This window comes from Pangasianodon hypophthalmus, chromosome 3 (genome assembly GCF_027358585.1).
Source record: "Pangasianodon hypophthalmus isolate fPanHyp1 chromosome 3, fPanHyp1.pri, whole genome shotgun sequence".
NCBI classification, from domain to species: Eukaryota; Metazoa; Chordata; class Actinopteri; order Siluriformes; family Pangasiidae; genus Pangasianodon; species Pangasianodon hypophthalmus.
This window is the reverse complement of record NC_069712.1, coordinates 32,801,872-32,822,823: the sequence shown is the minus strand read 5'-3', so window position 1 is coordinate 32,822,823 and position 20,952 is coordinate 32,801,872. Positions and strand designations below refer to the sequence as shown.

The 20,952-nt window shown below is 42.2% G+C and overlaps 1 protein-coding gene across 1 annotated transcript; it reads right to left on the bottom strand.

The window, feature by feature from the left end:
• trip11 (thyroid hormone receptor interactor 11) lies at nt 1-19,898 on the bottom strand. Its single transcript, XM_026939292.3, has 22 exons — nt 19,304-19,898; nt 17,155-17,231; nt 16,671-16,781; nt 16,245-16,547; nt 16,016-16,084; nt 15,208-15,373; nt 14,755-15,117; nt 14,528-14,568; nt 14,309-14,407; nt 13,185-13,391; nt 9,463-12,216; nt 8,830-9,111; nt 8,604-8,744; nt 8,084-8,277; nt 7,740-7,903; nt 7,385-7,488; nt 6,474-6,573; nt 4,569-4,650; nt 4,298-4,412; nt 2,094-2,219; nt 1,590-1,728; nt 1-1,156 (listed from the first exon to the last, which is right to left on the bottom strand). The coding sequence occupies exons 1-22, from the start codon at nt 19,440-19,442 to the stop codon at nt 942-944; spliced, it is 5,991 nt and encodes a 1,996-aa protein (XP_026795093.3). The 5' UTR covers nt 19,443-19,898; the 3' UTR covers nt 1-941.
• Between the last annotated feature and the right edge of the window lie 1,054 nt (nt 19,899-20,952).

The following is a 20,952-nucleotide window of genomic DNA, read 5'->3' as shown; positions in this document are numbered from 1 at the left end:
TTTGCATACGCAGAGATCTTTATTTCTGCATTAAATTACAAATACTCTAAGTGTGACATGAACCCCAAACTTTACCCCCCCCCCAAAAAAGCAAACAATAAACCTGCTCAACCCTTAAATTAATAATCACACACTCCCAAATAAATCCCAATACACTAATAAGCCCAGCAAGTACTGCTGAGCCTCATTCCATAAAATATGAGGGTTTTTTTTACAGGGGCAAAACAAATAGCAGTTTGTATTTTTGGTGGAAAATGAAAATACACACCTTTCCAAATTGTTTTTACTGGCAGCCATTAATAATATACAGCCAAATTTACACAAGAGCCTTTTTTTTAATAAGAAATTGATATGTACACACTTTTTGCCTCTTTGATTTGTGAACTTTTCCAGCACTGCTTCAGATTTACATGTTAAGTACATATTTATAATACTGCAGATATACACAGCAGAAGTGTTATATTATCAGAGTATTCAGTTGTTGAACCACAATCGGCCGTTAGAGTCATTACTGTAACTGAGACGGAGGAAAAGACGGAGGGGGGAAAATTGCAGAGCATTTATAAAAAAAAAAACAAGTAAGAAAGAAAGAAAAAAAGCTATTCGTATGGATTTCACAGACAGGGAAAAGGTCTTAATAAATCCCACAGGCATGTGTGAGCCAAGTGGCCATCTTTCATCAGACAAATGATCTTCTCCATATTACAGAGCAAACGCAGAAACACTGCCGTTCACTACAAATCCCCAGTGGACACTTCTGATTACAGACTGCAGAACGATTAATAAAATGCAAAGCTTCAGGAAACATGACCCCAACTTTTAGCTGTCTATCCGGCCTTCTGGTGTTTCCTCGTTATTAAAATAATTAAAGAGAAATAGCTCTAGTGCTCCGTCTCCAGACATCTCCTAAAGTGCTTTGACTGACGGTGTTGTCGGGCCAATCACTGTTTGAGCAGGTCCTTAAGGACCGCCCCGGCACTGGCGTCAGCCGCCACCGGCACGGGCGTGAACGTAGGGAGAGCGTCTGAGATGGGCTTCATGAGCAGGTGCCCACCTGCGGCCCCCCCGCCGCCCGCCGTTAACAGTGGAACAGCCGCAGAGCGAGGGGCCAGGAACGGGTTCGAGTCCACACTGCGCTTCCCGCCGCCTGAAGAGCCTGGATGATTACACACGGGGTAAGAACACAAAAAGCACTCTGGGTAAGGAATAAGATGTTGTGCTGTCATAGAAAAATAATGAACAGTAACATTATCAATTTACTGTTAGTCCTGAAGTGTTTTATTCCTCTTACACCACAGTAATTTCCCATTTTAGCTATTTTTTATTTATTAAAAATTACACATCTTAGTTTTTATCCGTTTCTAGTTACATTTAACGTCTGCAAAACAAGAAATTCTCCATTCTTGCAAAAAAGCTGTCAAGAGTCACATCTGTCCTCTATAATTAGTTAGGCTAAGCTACAAGCTAAGGTAATTTCAAGTGACTAACAAACACATCCCACCCAAATATTCTAGAAAGAAAATGTGTCAGTGCAAAGAATCGAATCACGATCCTTCAAGCTGTTTCCATGATGTGTATTGTTGTGGTACCTGTTGCAGTTGCACCGGCAGCGTTCCGGCCAGGAGGGGGCGCATTCAGAGGCTTAATGTCGTAAACGGGCAGTTTGGGAGCGGGAGCAGCCGGAGTGGACTCCACTTCCAGGAATTTCACAAACATCTCGGAGAAAGACTGCACAAGACACACAGTAGAACATGAGTGTGTGTGTGTGTGTGTGTGAGTTTTATGGGTGAAAATTAAGCTGTTAGAAGTGCTATCTTGGGAAATCTTTGTCTACATCACACAGTTCAGTATGTGTATATACATGTACCGAGTTTGCGGTGTTGTAAACACTCGCCCCACTGAGGTTTTAGATGTACATAAACGTCAGGAGTAGCGCTCAATATGATGCTACCACCACCATGCTTCGCTTGTTTTTTGTCATTTGTAAATAATTTCTGCAAACTATTTATTACCCCAATTATAGTATGTGATGAACATTTTCCTCTCTTTTGTTCCTCTTTTCGTTTCTGTGTCTTTGTGTGTGAAACACTCACCCCATTGAGGTTGTGGGTGTGCGTGGGTCTTTGGGGTGTGGTGGGGACACTCTGCACCGCTCTGCTGCCTCCTAACCACCCTGACACCCAACCTGTGACTCCCTTCCTCACCTCCTCCTCCAACATCTACAGAGAAAGAGGTGGAAGGTCAACTCCCCTGCTTGTGGTCTCATATAGCAGGATTTACTGCATGTCGTTTTGTTTATATTTTTATTTTATCCTGGAGTTTCTGTCTTATAACACTTTCTACTGGTGTGCATCACCATGGTAACTACCAGGCAGGTTAAAATTTCTCAAACCAATCAGCGTCTTTTCTTTGGTGTTTTATTCATTTTAATAAATAATTTTTAAGGAAAGGGATTATATATTCTTTTAATCCTGCATGTCATGGAGCTGGATGAGTCAAATGTTAGGATTAAACAATAATACAGAGGTAGAGATTTTTTTTTTCTGGTCAAAAACACAGACATTTAGAGCAGATATGGGGCAGGAAAGAAGAAAGGGAGAGGAAGAGAAAGAGAGAGAAAAGCAGGAAATGGAAAATTGGAAAATAGGGATGAACTGAAAGGAACTGGAGAGTGCTATGTTTGGGGGAAAAAAAAAAAAAAAAAAAAAAAAGTCTGTTCAGAAGAATGCAAGCGTGATCACAGCTGGCCGATACAGCTGCAGAGCTGGATACAGCTCAGGCTTTCGCTGAGCATCCGACGAACATCTTCTTCTCCTTCCTTCACCCCTCCTCTCTCCGGCTGATGTTGGTCTCTACCTCTTTTATGGTATCCATGTTGCTCTAGAAGTTTTGGTTCTTCTTCCAGTTATCAGTGTTTTTATGGTAGCATGCTACTCTAGAAATTACAGTATTTTTTCCAGTTATCAGTGTTTTTATGGTAGCATGCTACTCTTGTTGTTATGGCACCCTTTCTAGATATATGTGTTTTGTCCTGTAGCCATGTTACTCTAGAGGTTACCATACTTTGTTCACGCATTAGTGTTTTAAATGGTAGTCAAGTTACTCTAGAAATTACGGTACTTTTTTTTTTTTTTTTTTTTTTTTTTTAGTTATTAGTGTTTTTATGGTAACCATATTACTCTGGTAGTTACTTTTATAAGAAAGTGTTCTTCACTCTGGAACAGTATAAGCAGCAGGACACAGAGATCTGTGGAAACCTTACATGCATTTCATCCATCTTAAAAGAGCTTGTTAGAGGTTTCCCCATAACTCCGTTCCCCATAACTAATGCAGCCACCTGCACTCCAGAACGTTTATCTCATCCATGAGAATTCCAGGCCCAAATTCTTTTGGCTTCCTCCAAATCGCATGTGATTTAAACGCGATTTCTGTCCACAACGCAAGAGACGACATGATTTATTTCAAAAGTGAAAGAAAACATGAGGGGGCCAATGAAAGCACACAGGGCAGGGAAGTGATAAGTTCTGGGATCTTTAACCAGCTCCACCCTTTCTAATAATTCCTGAAATTCCCATGAGCCCAGAGTATTGGGAAGTGCTCCATGTTACAGCAAAGCCAAACAAATCTAAAGAGACCAGGAGATGGATGAGAACATGAAGTGTGATTGGTGGAAGAAAAGTGAACAGAGCACAGAAGAATGTGGGTTTGCTGAGACAAAACACATGCAATATCTTATAGCATAGCATATTTGGGCAGGCAAGACTTTGGATTTATCCATGGGAATTTGATTGGCTTGTGAAAAGTGGGCGTTCCAAAACAAACACGGAGTCAGACACTAGCCTGTCTCCTGCAACACCACTGGAGAGTGACTCTGGCTCCTGTACGTGGGATAAGCATGTAGTTGTAACCGTGGAGACTCCTTCTGTAAACGTTCACCATATCAGTGATTACACACATTTTTTAATCTGTTCATATGACACCAACTGACAAGTCCCTGTGAATGAGCTGTTACTACAGAAACCTTCCAACCAATCAGAATCGAGAATTTAGCAGTACCGTGCTATAAAGACACTTTATTTTGCTCCAGCAGGATATAAAAGCGGACTTTCTTACAAACAAAGTCTTACAGACCAAAAAGCAGACTTTTATGAGAGACAGAGAGCAGAGAGAATAAAAATAAGACAAACGTGGAGGAAAATGAGAAGGTTAAAATAACAGATTAATAAAAGGAATGCAGACAAGGTATGGAAGGGAGTGAGAGAATAAACAGCAAGAAAAACAGGGTGTGCCCACTCACCTTGTCCACATCATCTCGTTCCAATCCAACCACACTACCCATAAGTCTCAGCACTTCGGCGCGTTTGTTTCTCGGCGTGTGGAAATATCCAAGAAACAGATTCCTCATTAGCACTCTGAGAAGGTGAGAAGAAAAGAGGTCCATGGAAACAAAATCATCTTTAAATGTGATTTAAAAACAGGAGTCAAGTCATGGAAGGACTTTTATTTTATTTTTTATTTTTGTTGAGATTTGCATTTTTTGGATGTTTTTTTTTTTTTGGCTTGCTTACTTGTCCACTTTGCCTTCAGTGCTGTTGAGAAGATCAGTCAGTTTGTGCTGGGCTTCATCCAGCATCTCTTGTCTCACTTCCACTGCAAAACACACACATACATACATATACACACAAACACACACAATCCTGAGTTGCCTGTTTTTGGGCATGGTGAGGAAAATATGTCATCACATCCATAAGCGCTCTAACTACAGCCTTTCAGAAGGTTATTTATAAAGCAAACGACTGCCTAACAAATGTCTGGAACTCTCATAACGTCTGCGTGTGTGAATACGTGTGTGTGTGTGCGCGATATCATAAATGTCCACAGTCTGGATGTTTAACACAAAGCAGTTGTGTGTGTGTGTGTGTGTGTGTGTGTGTTAATATTTTTCATAAAAACACTGGTAATGATGTGAGTAGGACTGGGTTGGTGATGTAATGCGTTTTTTTTATTTGCACACACGCACAGAGTTTTACATTCAGACTGCTAACAAATCAACTTCTATTCTGAATATATATTTTTATATGCTGATTTCCCTTTTCTATCAGACATACTGAAAGCGAAAGCATCACTTTGGCGATGAGCAAAAAAAAGTGGGAGAACATGAGATCTATAATATATTAAAAAAAAAAAAAAAAAAAAAAAGGCAGGACGTGGGGAAGAGATTTGTTTGTCTAGCAAAACTTCTGCCCTGAAAAAATCAGTAAAATGGGCACACTGATGAGACTACTAAATAATACTAATACTAAATGTAACTAAATAATTCAGCAGATTTATAGGCCTTCATCACAGCTGGGGATTAAGTGTTCCTATTACTGTCCACATTTAACATCCACTGGAACGAGAGAGGACAAATATTCTTTCCTCAGCCATAAATCCGGAAGAAAAATTCCACTTTAACCCCGAGTATGTTTACACGTGCCAAATAATCCAATAACTTTTATAAAAGAATTAAAAAAAATTCATCCATCGTGTGTATATGAATTTAACTGACATGGTCATGGTCATGGTCATATACGCAGATCATTTTTTTCTAACTACAGTTGAATTGTAGACTTTCTATTATTCCCTATTAAAAAGAAGTGACGTGAAACAATGTTTTTTTAATCATTAAGTAGCTTCACTAGTAATCAGGATTAGAAACCTTACAGGAAACCAAAAAGAAAACAAACAAACAAACATTTTTCATTCAATATTATTAAAAACTGTGAACAAAATCACTCTAAATTGTTCCAGAGTGAAAACATTAGTGCTTAGACAGTTAGTTATTTTTACATTTCTGTGTGATTTCAAGAAAGTATAGCCTAAACCTAAATATTATCCTAACACGCCTATCTGCAGAATTCATCACTTCCTTGCGCAGCTAGCTTCACAAGTTAGACAGCTGCTATAGCCAGGTTTTTGAAGATGGCGAGATGGCAGGAAGAGTCAGGGTAGTCTTTTTTTTTCCCTACAATTCTGCAAGCACCAAAATCACAATACACAGGAGAAGAGTGCTCTGAAAATGTTAAAAGAATAAACACGTTTCTGGTTAAACGCTTTAGTTAGTTTTATTTATACACTAGACTTCCTATAAGCAGAGTAGGCTATCATTTATGTCAGTTCTTTTATGTCAGGCTAAATGATTTCCAACTAAAGAGAGGGGCAGGAAAGTAAAAATGTTCAGAACGAATAAAAATGAAAAACAAATCATTTCTAATCCCCTGGTTGAAACTGTGCATGATGCTGTCCATCTTCTGATGTTGTCTATAAAAAATACATCTTATACTCCATCTTATACTCCAGAATATAAACCAGTTGCATTATTTTGCTTCATTGTTAAGCTTCACCTTTAAAAAAGGATAGAAACAGGATTGTGTTATAGCTGTAGCTTGCTGACTGGACCGTAAGATCTCGCACAGCTATAAATCATTCCTCACCCTGTTTCTTCAGCTCCTCGATCTGCTCCTCCTTCAGGTCGAGCTGGTCAGTGAGGCGGGAAGCTGACTCTAACGCGGCGTTCGCCTCATCCAGATTCAGCTGCACACACACACAAACCCACAGAGAGTTACACAAAAACACCACACGACATAGTGACAGGTCATTGACTTCGCTTGCAGTTGTTCACTGTTCTGATACGAGACGGTCGTCACCAAGAAAAGTCATCATGTAATATTAATACACTTGCGAGGGCCAAATGCATTTGAACAAGGGGCTAGGAACAAGAGCAGAAGTTTCCATGGACAAGGATTGGCCCAAGGAATTCACTGAAGTCAGATTTTATGTTAACTACAAGCACAGCACGTTTTTATTTTAATGTACTAGCTGAATAGGGTTAAGATATGCAAATTAAATCATTTTTATGCATAGAAAATACGTAATTCTACAGGAATGCTTTTAAAAAAAATGTTGCCACAAGGTTTTTTTTGTCACAGTTGAGCTGAAAAAAAAGGTTCAACTTTTCAGAAAAGCCCAGAGTGACGCAAAGCATTTTTTTTTAACCAAGGGAACAAGTGAGAAAAACCAACCGTGGATGATGGAAACAACAAAAAAGTGTCTTGTTAGTGAGCGAAATATATGAGGAGATTTATCGAAAAATAATAATTACCATAATTCCATGGTTGCACAGTTACTAAATACAGCAGTGTGTCTGTTTTTGGTGATGTGACACTTTAACTGCGGCCGCACACAGTCACAGGCAGCGCAAATTCTCTTGAGCTCCTGCCTCCAAAGCTACAGCGAAGACAAACAACCTCCTCATCGCCCGAGTTACAACGATCTCAATTTCACCTGCATTACTGATACTAATAAATCGAGTTTAGAGAGCAAGCTTTGGTTGAGATGACGTTACCTGCAGGGCGGAGGCCGTATCCTCCAGCATGTCTGCTTTCCTCCTCCACTCCTCCTTCTCTTTCTTGTGTTTCTCCAGTTCTGCTGAGTACATGGCTTTCTCCTCTAGTGTATGAGCAGGATGAAAAACACCTTATTTAATTCTCTACTTTTTCTACCAGCACTTGTTTTATTATTTCTCGAGTCTGAAACACTGGAGTAGGAATTGTGGACCGAACTATGAACTAAGGAATACAACAAGACATAATCAAAGATAAAAAGCTTCCTAGATGTAAATCTCTATGCTCATATTCTTTAGTGTGTATATGATGTGATGTGAGAAGAAGAAAGAGGAGGAGGAGGTGTGTGTGTCTTGCCTTGCTGGAACTGCTCTAGCACCATCTGCAGGTTGGACAGAGATACTGCGTACTGCTTCACTTGTTCCTGAGCAGCATGGAGTTGAAGCAAAGCCTCGTCCCTCTGCCTGGCCATGACGATCAGCTGCTCCTGAAGAGACTCCACCTGCAGACTGGCCTGCTGACTGCACATTCACACACACACACACACACACAGAATTTGATATACATTTATATATTCGTGCAAGGTTTCTTAGGAACTAAAATATTTACATAAAGAAATAAGGTAAAAGATATCGTGCAATGGTTTTCCTAAATCACGGCAGCCATGACACCATGAGCTGACGGAGGAGGAGCTCTCGCACCTGGCGCTCTCCACGGCGCTGGAGGACGACGCCAGCTTCTCATCGAGCATCGCCACCCTGCGTCTGAGCTCGCTCTCCCGGTCCTCGGCCGCGAGCGCCTCCCGCGTGTACGAGTCCTCGATCTCCAGCAGGTGATTGCGGAGACGCTCCAACTCCAGCTTCTGCCTCTGCTCTTTATCGCGAGTGTGCTGCAGCTTTAGAGTGAGAGATAAACGATAGAATATAGACAGAATATGAGTGAGAGTTAGAACAAGCCTCAACAAGAAACATGTTGAGGTTGCGATACAAAGTGTGGCAATAAAATTCTATACAACCGCTCATTAAATGTGTATAGAGATATTATGAAATAAAATAAAGCTTGGAAAAAAGTACCAGAGATCATGGATGTCTCTGGGGAGTGTGTGTAGCTAACACAGGTAGCTAGCTTTACTAACCTTGTAATGTGCATGCCCACAAGTGACAAATTACAAGCCACATGAGCGAACTGTCACTTGTTAGCATTAATCAGAGGGAGTCCTACCTCACTCTGTAAGGCAGAAGTCTCCATCTGCTTCTGTTTAAGAGCCAGCATCACTTGGTCTCGCTCCTGCTGGAACGCCAGCGCTTTCTCCTGCATGGACTTTACCTCATTCAGCAGCTGGTTCAGCTCGCCAGTCTTACCCTGACAAATGAGCATGTTAAAATGTGCTGATGTACCAAGAAATCTGTAAAATTTACAGAGTACTTGCCTGCACGTCCACACTTACCTGCTCTTTTTCTTTGAGCAGCGTCTCCATGGCCGCAGCTTTCTCGGTGATGGTGCTGCACTCAAACTCTCGCTCCCGCAGCATCAGCGACACCTGCATGTTGGTCTCCTGCAGAGCTCGAAATTCCGTCTCTTTCTCTCGTGATTTCACCGTCACGGCTTCGTTCTCCTCCTTCAGCTTCTTGACGTCCAGCTCGAGAATCAGCGCACGCTCCTTCAGGTTTGTGACGGCCTGCTTCAGGACCTCGTTATCGTTTTCACGGTTGCGCAACGTTTCACTCACCTGTGGAATGTACAAGAAAGTGAAAAATATGGAAATGCAGTCTTACAAAGAATTCAAGGTATAAGGTATGATAGTTATGGGATGTATGTGCACCCCCTAGTGGCCAGCGCATGCAATAGAATTACAAGCAATTGCATTGTTTCAGCTATTTGGCTTGTTATTACCACAGCTTTAGCTGTGCAAAACAGATTTTAAGCAGATGGAAAAGCAGAAAATGTTTTAACGAATGACTTTGCTCACTAGAAACCCCGACCAGACAAACATTACTTAATGGTGTTAAGTTCAAGATGCTAGTTTTAACTCACTTTCAATCCTGAATAAAGAAAAGATGTGTATGTATGCTAGACTCACTTGGTTCAGTTGGTCTCCTTTGGTCTTGATAAGCAGGTCTTTTTCTCGGAGGGACCGCTGCAGGGTCTCCATCCTCTCGCGTGCTTGCCTGAGCTCCTCAGCGTGGCCTCTTTGCTCGCTTTCTGACAAAGACGCCGAATTTGACAAGCGATGGTTGTTCTCCTGAAGCGTTCTCAACATACTCTCCTTCTCAGCTAACACCCTTTTTAACGATTCCAGTTCTTGTCGCAAGTTCTCATCTTGAACAACTGGCAGTTTCGGTGGTGCGTCCTGGGCAACCTGGGAAACCTGGGCAACCTGATGACCTACAGTTTGGACAGATTGTGCGGAAATGTCTGGGACCTGAGTAACGCTGTCGAGCTTTCCAAGCAGGACGTCTTTAGTGGTGCTAAGCTGGCTGATGGTCTGCTGTACCTGGGCAAGTTCCTGACTCAAACTGCCCAGCCTTTTCTCCTTCTGCTCATAGCTTTGTATGAGTCTGGAATAGTCAACCGAAAGTTTGGAGCTGCAGTCATTGTCAGCAGACACCTGGCCCTGCAGTTTGAGAAGCTCTTCCTGAAGCTGGGCAGATTCGTGCTGCATGTTCTTCACAGTTGTGATCACCTGTTGCTTCCACTCGTCCATCTTCTTGACCTGCTGCTTGAGGTTGTCTCTCTCATGCAAAAGCTCTTCGAACTGATTGCTGCTCACACCACCTGAACCGCCGCTTCCAGAGTCTCCACCGGATGCCTGAAGGACAGTGACCAATGTTTGGCATTTCTGTGTAAGAGCATCGATTTCGATGTCCTTCTCACGGATGATTCGGGACAAGTTCTGAATGGTCTCTCGGAACATCTCCTGACTTCCAGAAGGGTCACTCATAGTGGACAGGCGCTGGTTCTCTTGTTGAAGCTTAAGTAACGCCGATTCCTTGGCTGCAATGATTTCCATGATGCGATGGTATTCCGAACGCAGGTGGCTATTCTCACGCGCTTTTTCATTCAGTACAGCAAGCACTTGTTCTCGTTCGACTGCATAAGCTTGCATCTGCTGCTGAAGCAAGAGAACATCCTGGCTATATCCACCCGAAACACGAGCATGAAGCGCTTGGATTTCTAGATCCTTCTGAAGCACTATTTGAGAAAGTTTGCCAAGCTCATCGCGAGAGACCACAAGCTGATCAAGCTGTTTGGTCAAGGAGCGGTTCTTCTCGTTTAGCTGGAATATCTCAGTCTCTTTCTCCTTGATGCCTTTTACGAGTTTTTCGATCTCCACCTTCGACAAGTCATGCTTCTCATTGCCATTCTCGCCACTGAGAGAACGAGTCTTGTCCTCCTGAAGGATTTCCACAGTCTGAGGTTGACTTTGTACGCTGAGTCTTTCCATCTCCTCCTGCAGCCTTGCGATTTCCTCATCCTTAGCGCCGATCAGTTTTTCGTAGTTGAGGGTGCTTTGCTCGTGTCTCGACCGAGCCTGCTCCAGTTCACTCTGGTGCACCTGCAACGTATGTTGAGATTGTATAAGCGATTCCCGTTGTTGTTCTGATGTTGCCCTCAAAGTCTTTGCTTCTTCCTCAAATCTGTCTCTAGCAGCTTTGAGCTGTGCAACTTCGGTTTCCAGCTCTGTGATTATGTCCAGCGTCCTTGGCTCGGACATCAGTTGCGGTCTACTCTGCTGATCCTTCAGACGATCAATTTCCTCCTTCAGGTGACTGTTCTTCTCCTTCATGGCCCCTAGTTGCTTGTCTTTCTCTTCTACGACTTTCCTTAGTGCGTCACTTTCCTGCCTTGCCTGCGAGATACCGACCTCCAAATCCTTCTGCGCTTCATCAGCTTGAGCTTTTAATGACGCTGCAAAAGCGTCTTTCTCCTGTAAAAGATCGGTGAGCTGCTTCTGTCCAGCCACGGTGATGTCCAACATCTCACTGGTGTCTTTGTGGTCGGCCGCCATCTGCTCCATCTCGCGCTTTAGCTGGGCGATCATCAGGTCCTTTTCCTGGTTTAGCTTCACAGTACGTTCGTGTTCCATCTGCAATGCAGAGGCATCCAAGGATCGTGCTCTAGTCAGCTCCTCGATGGTCTGCTGGTACTGCTTGGCCTGATCCAAAAGCCGGTTCTCTGCTTGACTCAGCTCAACTTCTAGCTGGTTCTTCTCCAGTTTCAAGGCCTCGATGCGAGTGTCTTTCTCCAAGACTACTCTGCTCAGAGAGGTCTGGCCATCCTGTAGTTGTCGATCCAAATTCTCCACTTTCTCAAGAGCCTGAATGCTGTCTTCTTTTAACTTCCTGTTCTCTATCTTTAACTCAAAGTCCTCAGATGACACTTTCTCATACAAGACCTTCAATTCCGCCAGCTCTCTTCTCAAATCCTGGATTTCTTTCTCCTTTTCTTCCAGAACCTTCATTTGACCCTTTACCTCATCCCCCTGCTCCCCTGCTTGACTCAGCTCCTGACGAAGAGCATCCAGCTGAGTCTCTCTTTCCTGCAGCAGCTTCTTCAGGTCGGACGCCTCTACACGTGTCTCCTTGCCAAGCTCCTGAGATTTTTTTAGTTTGTCCCTCAGCTCTCTTACCGTGGCCTCCAGCTGCTGTTTGCCCATGTGTAGGTCGTTGAGGGTAAAGGCACTTTGGCTGAGCTTCTCCTTCTGAGCCTCCAACTCCTGACGAAGCGCGTCTTTTTGACCGAGTGACGCTGTAAGCTCTGATTTTAGACGAGTAATTTCAGCTTCAGCCTGAGACTTCTGTGCAGCGAGTTGATCTTTCATAGCGATGAGATGCTGAAGAACAGAAGGCGGTAAAAATACTAATTAAATGGTAATTAAAGTAAATAAGGTTTAGGTTATTATCTCAACAACAATTATCTTGCAGAAAAAAAAATGATTTCCAGATTTCTTCAAAAACATCCCAGGTTATTTATTATTGTTGTTGTTGCTGTTATTATTATTATTATTATTATTCACTAGACAACATTAAAATCTTTACATTAAAATGCACGCTGTGGTTCTATAATGTAATCTAAGTGCCCGCTATTGTTCTAGAACATAACAGACAATTACTCTTAGAATGATCACTGTGGTTCTAGAATGAAATTACAATGCCCACTGTAGGTCTATAATGTAACAGGCTACTCCGGTTCTAGAATTTAAAATACGACTACTGTTAGAACACCTACTGTGGCTCTAGAATGTAATAAGCAACAATCATAAGTAAGCTCACTGTGGTTCTAGAATGTAATAGACAACTACTGTTAGAAAATGCAATACGCGCAATTGTTAGAACGCCCACTGTGGTACTAGAACATAATTCAAATCACCAATTTTGTTCTAGAACATGAAGGACAACTATTGTTAGAATGCCCACTGTGGGTCTAGAATGTAATTAGAATGTCCACTCTGGTTCTAGAACACAGGAGACAACTATTGTTACAGAGTCAGAGCCCACTGTGGTTCTAGAATGTAACAGACAACTACTGTTATAGCACCACTGTGAATTGTAGAGTTTACTTTACCATGAAAAGATCAAATATGAAAGGTCATATGTACACTGTGTGTTAGTGCAGGAACTAAGGAACTAGACTCCATACTTTTCTGTGCAATAACCCTGAAGGAAGTACGAGTAAGAGTGCATAGAACATTAATAAAACGACAACGCTAACAGCACCACTGACGTTCATAAATGATGTTTAGAAGTTGTACTACTTCCATCACCGTGTAAAGCGAGACCCCCGGCGCAGTGCGAGACAAACCTGCGTGGCCTCCTGGTTCTGCCGGTCGAGTTCTTCCAGCTCTGCTGTCAGCGTGTCCACGCTGACGTGTGCTTGCTTTAAAGCTTTCTCTCTCTGCTCCAGCTGGTTCTTTAAGTCTGTAGCTTCGAGCTGCAGGTCCTCAGAGATTTCAGCTTCACTCGACGTGGCCCGGTTCTCAGCTAGCCGGAGTTTCTCCACTAACGCTGCCTGCTCGGGGCGATGGAACACAGCAGCACGTTAATAACAGCACTAAAAAAAATTACATTATTCATTTATTTCTATCTAAACATGCTATGTAATAATGACATTCAAATACAGGTGGAAATATTTATTTTTATTTTAATAAATATACTCTTATATTTATATTTTCTATATTTAAAAAAAATATAAAAACAAAATAAGATTAAAATAAATACATAAATAAAACTATGAAGAAAGTAGCTTCATTTTTATGCATTATTATTATGTATAGTACTTTGGAAAAGTTTACACCCCCTCCCCTTGGCTTCTGGGTGAAAACGTTATATAAATAATCCTCGATTTTACAATTTACTTACAAAACTTTGTTCAATGTCCTTCAAACCACACAGAACATACAGTCTAGATATTACAGTAGTAAGTATTATAAGTTGGCTAAAGTTAATTAATTTGAACATGTCTCATTAAAGTGTCTAAAGACTTAAAATAAATGTATAAGCCAAGAAAAACTGAAACAAATTCTCAAGCAGTTTTCTGTGAGCTGTCAATTTAGGAAATATTTCTCAAGGGGATGAAAATATAGTAGGTAAGTGTTTAGGGAGACATTATCAAAAGTGAAAATGAGTAAAAACATGTTAATTCATAAACAGAAGAAGCACAAAAACAAAGACATGGCCAAAAAAACAAAGGAAAAAAAAAAACATGTGAGAAGGATGTGGATTATATCCAAATGTATATTAAATTCCGAAACAGAGATTGAATCATTTTGTTATTAATATCTGAACAACCTTTTAGAACATTTTTGTTATTAGTGAGGATAAGGAAGCATGTGGAGAAACAAACTCACATTAATTGACTTGCTGGTAGAAAAAATTCACATAATATGACACACAGGCTTAGAAACAAACCCAGTTATAGTGACTCACCTTCTCTTTCTCTACTTCCTCCTTCTCCGTTCTGAGCGCATCGATGGCTGTGTTGAGCTCCAGAATGTCCGCGTGTTCAACCTCAGCGCTCTGATTTATCTATAAATAAAATTGACATTAACGAGCGAGTAATTTTTTTTAAAAAATGACTTTCTACAAATGCTGATGATTTAAAATAAATAAATAAATAAATAAATAAATAAACAACGTCAGACTTACTTCAGCGAGAGATTTCAACCTGGACACCTCTTTTTCAGCATCTACACAACAGAATTGGTTTTATATACAGTATAAATCAAATATTCTGAAATTCAGTATATAATAGATATAAAGGATCGGATTGATTTATATTCATTCCATATCTGAGGAAATGATTGATTCTATTAACTAAGCATGAAATTTCAATTCAAAGCTCCATCGGTAATAAAGCAGAAAAAACATTTCACCCGTGAGCGCTTTCCTCAGAGCGTGTATCTCGCCGTCGTGCTGCGCTTTGACCATCGCTTTGCTCTCCTGCTCCTGAACCCGAGTCTGAAGTTCACTAACAGAACTCTGGAGTCGAGCGTAGTTCTGCAGAAGTTCAGAGTTTTCCGCCTTGGCCTCCTCCTTCTCTCGCTGAAGCTCCGCCCCCTGGCGCCGGGCCTCCTCGAGACTCGCCGCTAGCTCGCTGCACTTTGTGTTCTGAAGCTCCGCCTCCTCACGCAGGGAGCGAATCGTAGCCTGCAGCTCTTCCAGTTTGGAGGAATCCAGTGATGCTGCTGCTGCTGCTGCTGCTCCTGCTGCTGGAGTGGGGAGGGTTGCAGCAGCTCCTGAATGACACGAAGAGTTTAAGTTACCAAATTTTTCTTTTTGACACCTCACACTAAATAAATAAATAAATAAATAAAAGTCGTCCACACCACTCTGAATCTGCTCCTCCAGCTCCTCGATCCTCTCTTCATACTCTGCCAGTTCGTCTCTGTGCCTCTTCGCCATGTCCGCCATTTTCTGCCGATGAGCGTCCTGCAGCGCTGCCAGCTCGTGCTGGTGCTCGTCGACCTCACGGCCCATTTGCTCTCGCAGCTCCTGAGCGGTTCGAAGGTTATTTGCAAAATTAGAATCACTTCAACAAATTTATTCAACAAGTATATCACAGTGCTGCTGAATTCTTCATTCTGATTGGTCAGAAAGTGTTAATTCATACAACACGAATCACAGGTTTATGTTAATGCGCTTGTTCTAGCACGTTACCGTTTCTATAGTAACAGCTCATTCACAGACACTTGAATATCAGACGCTCCACATGAAAAAATTTGCGTTTAATCGTTGATTTAGTCAAGTTTTCAATGAGGGGACGAGTATTTAACATTTTTAGAAGGAGTCTCCAGTGTCAGCGCTTTGTAACTTTCTGACAGTCTTCACGACAGAGGAGTTTGAAGCTGCTATAGCGTGAGAGATAACTTGTTTCGTAGACGTTCCGTAACATTAAATGTAACTATAAATGGATAAAAACTATGATGGGTTGTTTTGCAAAGAATAAAAAATTGTAATCGTTGGCAAACAGGCAAATAATCAACTTTGGCACGGGAACAGTAAGTCCGCTTCATCACACCGCCCCTTCGTTGATTAGTTTACTATTACAGCATGACACACAGTGATTTATTCCTTACTTATACTACACAGAATTTAGTCCAATGAGAAGCCTGAGAAGACAGAAGATGATCTCACTTTGATGGTTCTCTGCAGCTGCAGGACTTCCCCATGGTCACCTTTGTCCGCTCCTGACACTTTAGATGCCTATTATATAAAAATATACCAAAAATAAATAATGTCAACATCGCATTACACCGCATAATAATGTGTATTCATGTATCTCAGTTAGTCAATAAAATTGCGCCGATTAAGGTGATGGAATAAACCACACATATAGCTAGCTAATTCATGTTAGCGAGGCTACCTGGGCCACTCTTCGCCAATGAGCAACGTCCGCCTCCAGGCGCTGCACCTCATGGGACAGCCGGTTGATTTCCTGCTGTGACCACAGGACGTCGCTCAGGTCCACCTCGTCGCCGTGGAAACCGTGATGGCCTGCTGAGGGGCGGGACAGGAAGGAGGAGGAGCTCGTGGTGGTGGCGACGGTCGTAACGGGAAGCATGGCAGGATCGGAAGTGGAAGACGAGACGTCCTGGGCGCACAGTCGGAGCTTCTGGACTTCTTCCTGTAAACTATTTTGTCTGGCTTTTAGGTGGCTGATGTCCACCTGGAAACACACACACACACACACACACACACACACACACGAGATCAGTTGAATATTGTACAAAAAAGCATCTCACATTGGGAGGCGGGGCTTAAGGGGGCATGAAGACAACTAGACAAAAACCTCTTTCTGCTGCAGTATAGTCCTGTACTCCACCGACTGCTGTTTGATCTGGATCTCCGCCGCCTCCAACTTCTCCTCCAACTCGGCGTTTATTCTCCTCAAGCGTTCATACTGAAAGCGACAGAGAGAGAATCCAGATCTCATACCTCACATTATCTCTTCACGCTTGTAATTCGTCTCAATAGTGTCTAATGTGTGAGAGAGAATCTGGGCAGTAGAGGTGTGGATCTCTCTCTGAGATGATATGTAATCCGATACATGTAAAGCAGCTGCTGTTCTATCACTGAAACATGCTGCTCCATATTAAAAACTAACTGGCGCACCCATGATTTTGCCTGCATCCATGAATTTCTCTAAAAATTAAAGTTTATCTAGCACCCCTGAGAGGTCAGAAGGCTCACAGAAGAAGCTGGAGCGTCTTTTTGCATCCTGCAGGTGTGTGAAAGGTATGCGAGCTTGAATCAGAGTCACAAATCAAACACACCTCGGATTTCTGTGCAGAAAGAGCCGCCTCCAGCTCCAGCAGCTTCGAGTTGGACACGTGCAGCTCGGTGGCAGCATCTACAACACAGACACACACAATTCAGGAATCAATTTCAGTCAATATGCAAGAAATATTGCGACACATCAACGCCATGATAACAGTCCGACCCAACATCGTGGCTCTCAGGTCATTATTAAAAAGCACAAAACGCTTTAGAGTGAACATGTTAAGAGGACGGCTTTTATCCTCTAGCAGCGTTACGCAGAGACACAGTTTCCTCTGAGATCTTGTGGGATATTTGATGTTACGTGCCATACCAAGAAAAACAAGACAGGTAGAAAACATGATAAAATATGAAAAATATGACTTCCATAGATTAATTATTAAAATAATCCTGGCGTTGTGGATGAGACATTTCTTCTTTATATGATGTCTGTGAACATAAAGTGGTGTAATACACTGTACAAAAAAAATTCTGTTGTGTGCTTCTCAGAATGTGTGTGTGTGTGTGTAAGTAATCCTTGTTTTTATGTTAAATGACAGCCATACGTGTCACTCTGAAATTGACTTTTTTTCCCCCCACTTTTCACTTTTGTTTGGCGAGTCTGACCTTTCCATGTGAACCCTGGCATCTGTTCCTCCCTGCAGAGGCATTTCAGCTGTTCCACACATACTGCGCTTTAAATAACATCACTATTCACATCAGAGCAAACAACAAAGCCAAATTCAAACAAAGTCATATTCGCACGAGTCTGCGTGTCTAACTGTGCTCACAGGAGAAGCGTGAACTCTACTGACATGCCTTCAAATCTCACACACTTCTATCTCTGAGAAACCTCCACATACGTGCAAACATGCGTATGGACACGCGAAACAAACGACTATACGTTCATTATCCTCTTCTAACAATGTTTTACAACATATTCGGTTATGAGCATATTATGAGTTGGGTAGATAGATAGATAGATAGATAGATAGACACAGACTACTCCTTAAACACTGACTATGCAGTAGATATTCATAAATCATGCCATGGAAGAGTGTGTGTGTGTGTGTGTGTGTGTGTGTGTGGACACTGAAACATTAATCTACACAGCAGGACATGAAATCACTGTGTGTGTTTCTGCTCTGCTGGAAGCTCTGGATCAAAGTTCTCATTCAGCGCTGGACACAAAACTTCCACCAACACACACACACACACACACACACACACCTTTTTCTCTGAAATCCACATGACAGAAATAATATCAGCACACGCACTGAAGTAAAGCAGAAACGTTCTGATATTTACCAATCGTCTAATCACGTAACATTTTATCACGGATCACGATATTATCACGATATCACACGTTTACTCGTATCTCCAACTCAGTCAGCTGATCTGGGATTAGTTGACCAACACCTCATTCAGCTGTACAACTTCAACATTTCATCTCACTGTTTTTCTCTAAGGAGACATTTGTTTAATATTTATGGAAGGAGTCTCCAGTGCCAGAGTTTTGGAAAGCTGTAACTTTACGTTTCCACAACATCTTCAGAACAGAGGAGTTTACGCTTTGCGGTTTCTCTGTAAAACGACAAACTTCTGGTTTTTTTTTTCCTGTCTTGGCGACATTACAAACAACTGAAGCTCTATACATGTTTACAGATGTAACTATAAATGGATAAAAAGCATGACATGTTCATTATTATGATAAAATGAAACATTGTGATCTTTGGTAAGGTGCTGTGGCGTAAGAGGAATGAAACACTTTGAAAATGTGTTGTTAGGGGAAAATAAACAACTTCCACAAAAGCGTTTTCCTAAAACAGCACCTGTTTTAATGCTTACCTGAATAACGCTGTGGATAGCGAGGTAGCTAAATGATGCTTATGTGACGGAAAGTGGCTACTGTAGCAGAATGACCGGCTGTCCAAATGTCTTTCAAAGAAATAAAAAAGTTTTGTACTAAGGTGACAGAATGACTGATAATACCGCGGTAAGATTATATCACGATAATGACAGGATTCGGTGATATCGCCCAGCCCTGGGCAGGTGGGGGCGTGGCCAAAACACACGTCATCACCATCATCATCATCATGCTCTGTTAAGCTAAGATTAAGGTGATTAAACATGTCTGCCGTATGGCGGTTCAGCTCCACAACTCACCTCCGACTTCTTCCGCTCCTTCCAGAAGGATGTCTTTGGTGAAATTGGAGATTTGTCCGGTGAAAGAGGATAAACTTCCTCCGACCTGACCGAGAGACTGACCGAGGCCCGAGCCCAAACCCCCCAGCCAGGACGCCATGACCTGCGGCTCTCACACACTCACACACACTCTTTCACTCTCACACACACTCTCTCCGCCTCTGTGTGGAGGTTTACATGGACAGCATGAACCCAGGCCACCTTTAGAGGGTTTGTTTTCGCTCTTTTCGGGGTTTAGAGCTCTGTTATCGTCCTTATCAGCGCTATGGAAAATCCCGGTAACACAGTGGAGGCTGACGTTTCATCCAAAACGATTCGTTTATTTAAAAATGATCCACCCAGAGTGACGGGATAAGAGGCAGAAATCCGCAGGAGGTCCGTAGAGATCACCGAGGCTCTGTAAACACACTGTCGCTGCCTCCGGAGACACAGAGTTCCGCTTTGTTTTGGTTCGCTTCTGTGCAGATTTCTGCCACCTCGACTTCAGCCATCACCGGACCCACTCGTCAGAGGGGACGTGGACAGGCGCAGAGCATCATGGGAATATGACGGACCAATAGAATGGCTTGGGGAGCAGTGACGTCAAGGCTGATGCCGGAAGTAAAAAACGCTTTTTTTCCCGCAACGTCAACAAAAGTTAAAAGATTTAGGAGCAAGTGTGTGTAAATAAATAAATATATATATATATATATATTTATTTATATATATAAATATATATATTTATATATTTGTGTGTGTGTGTGTGTATAATATATATATACACACACACACACACACACACTATATGGCCAAAAGTATGTGCACCCCCGACCATCACAGCCATCTATGGTTCTTCCCCAAACTGTTGCCACAAAGTTGGAATCACACAATCGTATAGAACGTCTCTGTGTGCTGTAGCATTACAGTTTCCCTTCCCTGGAACTAAGAGACTCGAACCTGTTCCAGCATGACGATGCCCCTGTGCACAAAGCGAGCTCCATGAAGACATGGTGTGTGAAGGTTGGAGTGGAAGAACTCAAGTGTCCTGCACAGAGCCCTGACCTCAACCCCACTGAACACCTTTGGGATGAACTGGAACACCGACTGAACCCCAGACCTCCTCGACATCCCAACATCAGCGCCTGAAATCACTAATGCTCTTGTAGCTGAATGAACACAAATCCCCACAGCCACGCTCCAACATCTAGTGCAAAGCTTCCCAGAAGAGTGGAGCTTATTAGAACAGCAGAGGTGGAATAAATCTGGAATGGGAGTGATGGTCAGGTGTCCACAAACTTTTGGCCATATAGTGTATATTTTTGAACATTAAAATAATGTTTCAAAGATAACTGTCTGCTTTTCATTGAAAACTGGATAAACTGCAGATATGTAGTTTGTGATCATTATTATTATTTTTACACTTTTTAGTTCATAAATATGGAAGGCCAAGGATTCACATATTCTATTTGCTCAATATGGAGTGGAGATGTTGCTAGACAGAAGAAGAAAACCCTTCTGAATGCCCTGTCCAAAGCCAAATCATAAGTTCACTGCGGCAACAGGGAATAATTAACACATGACCCAGACACATAACCCGTTTATCCACCCCTGTAAAATTACAGTATACAAAA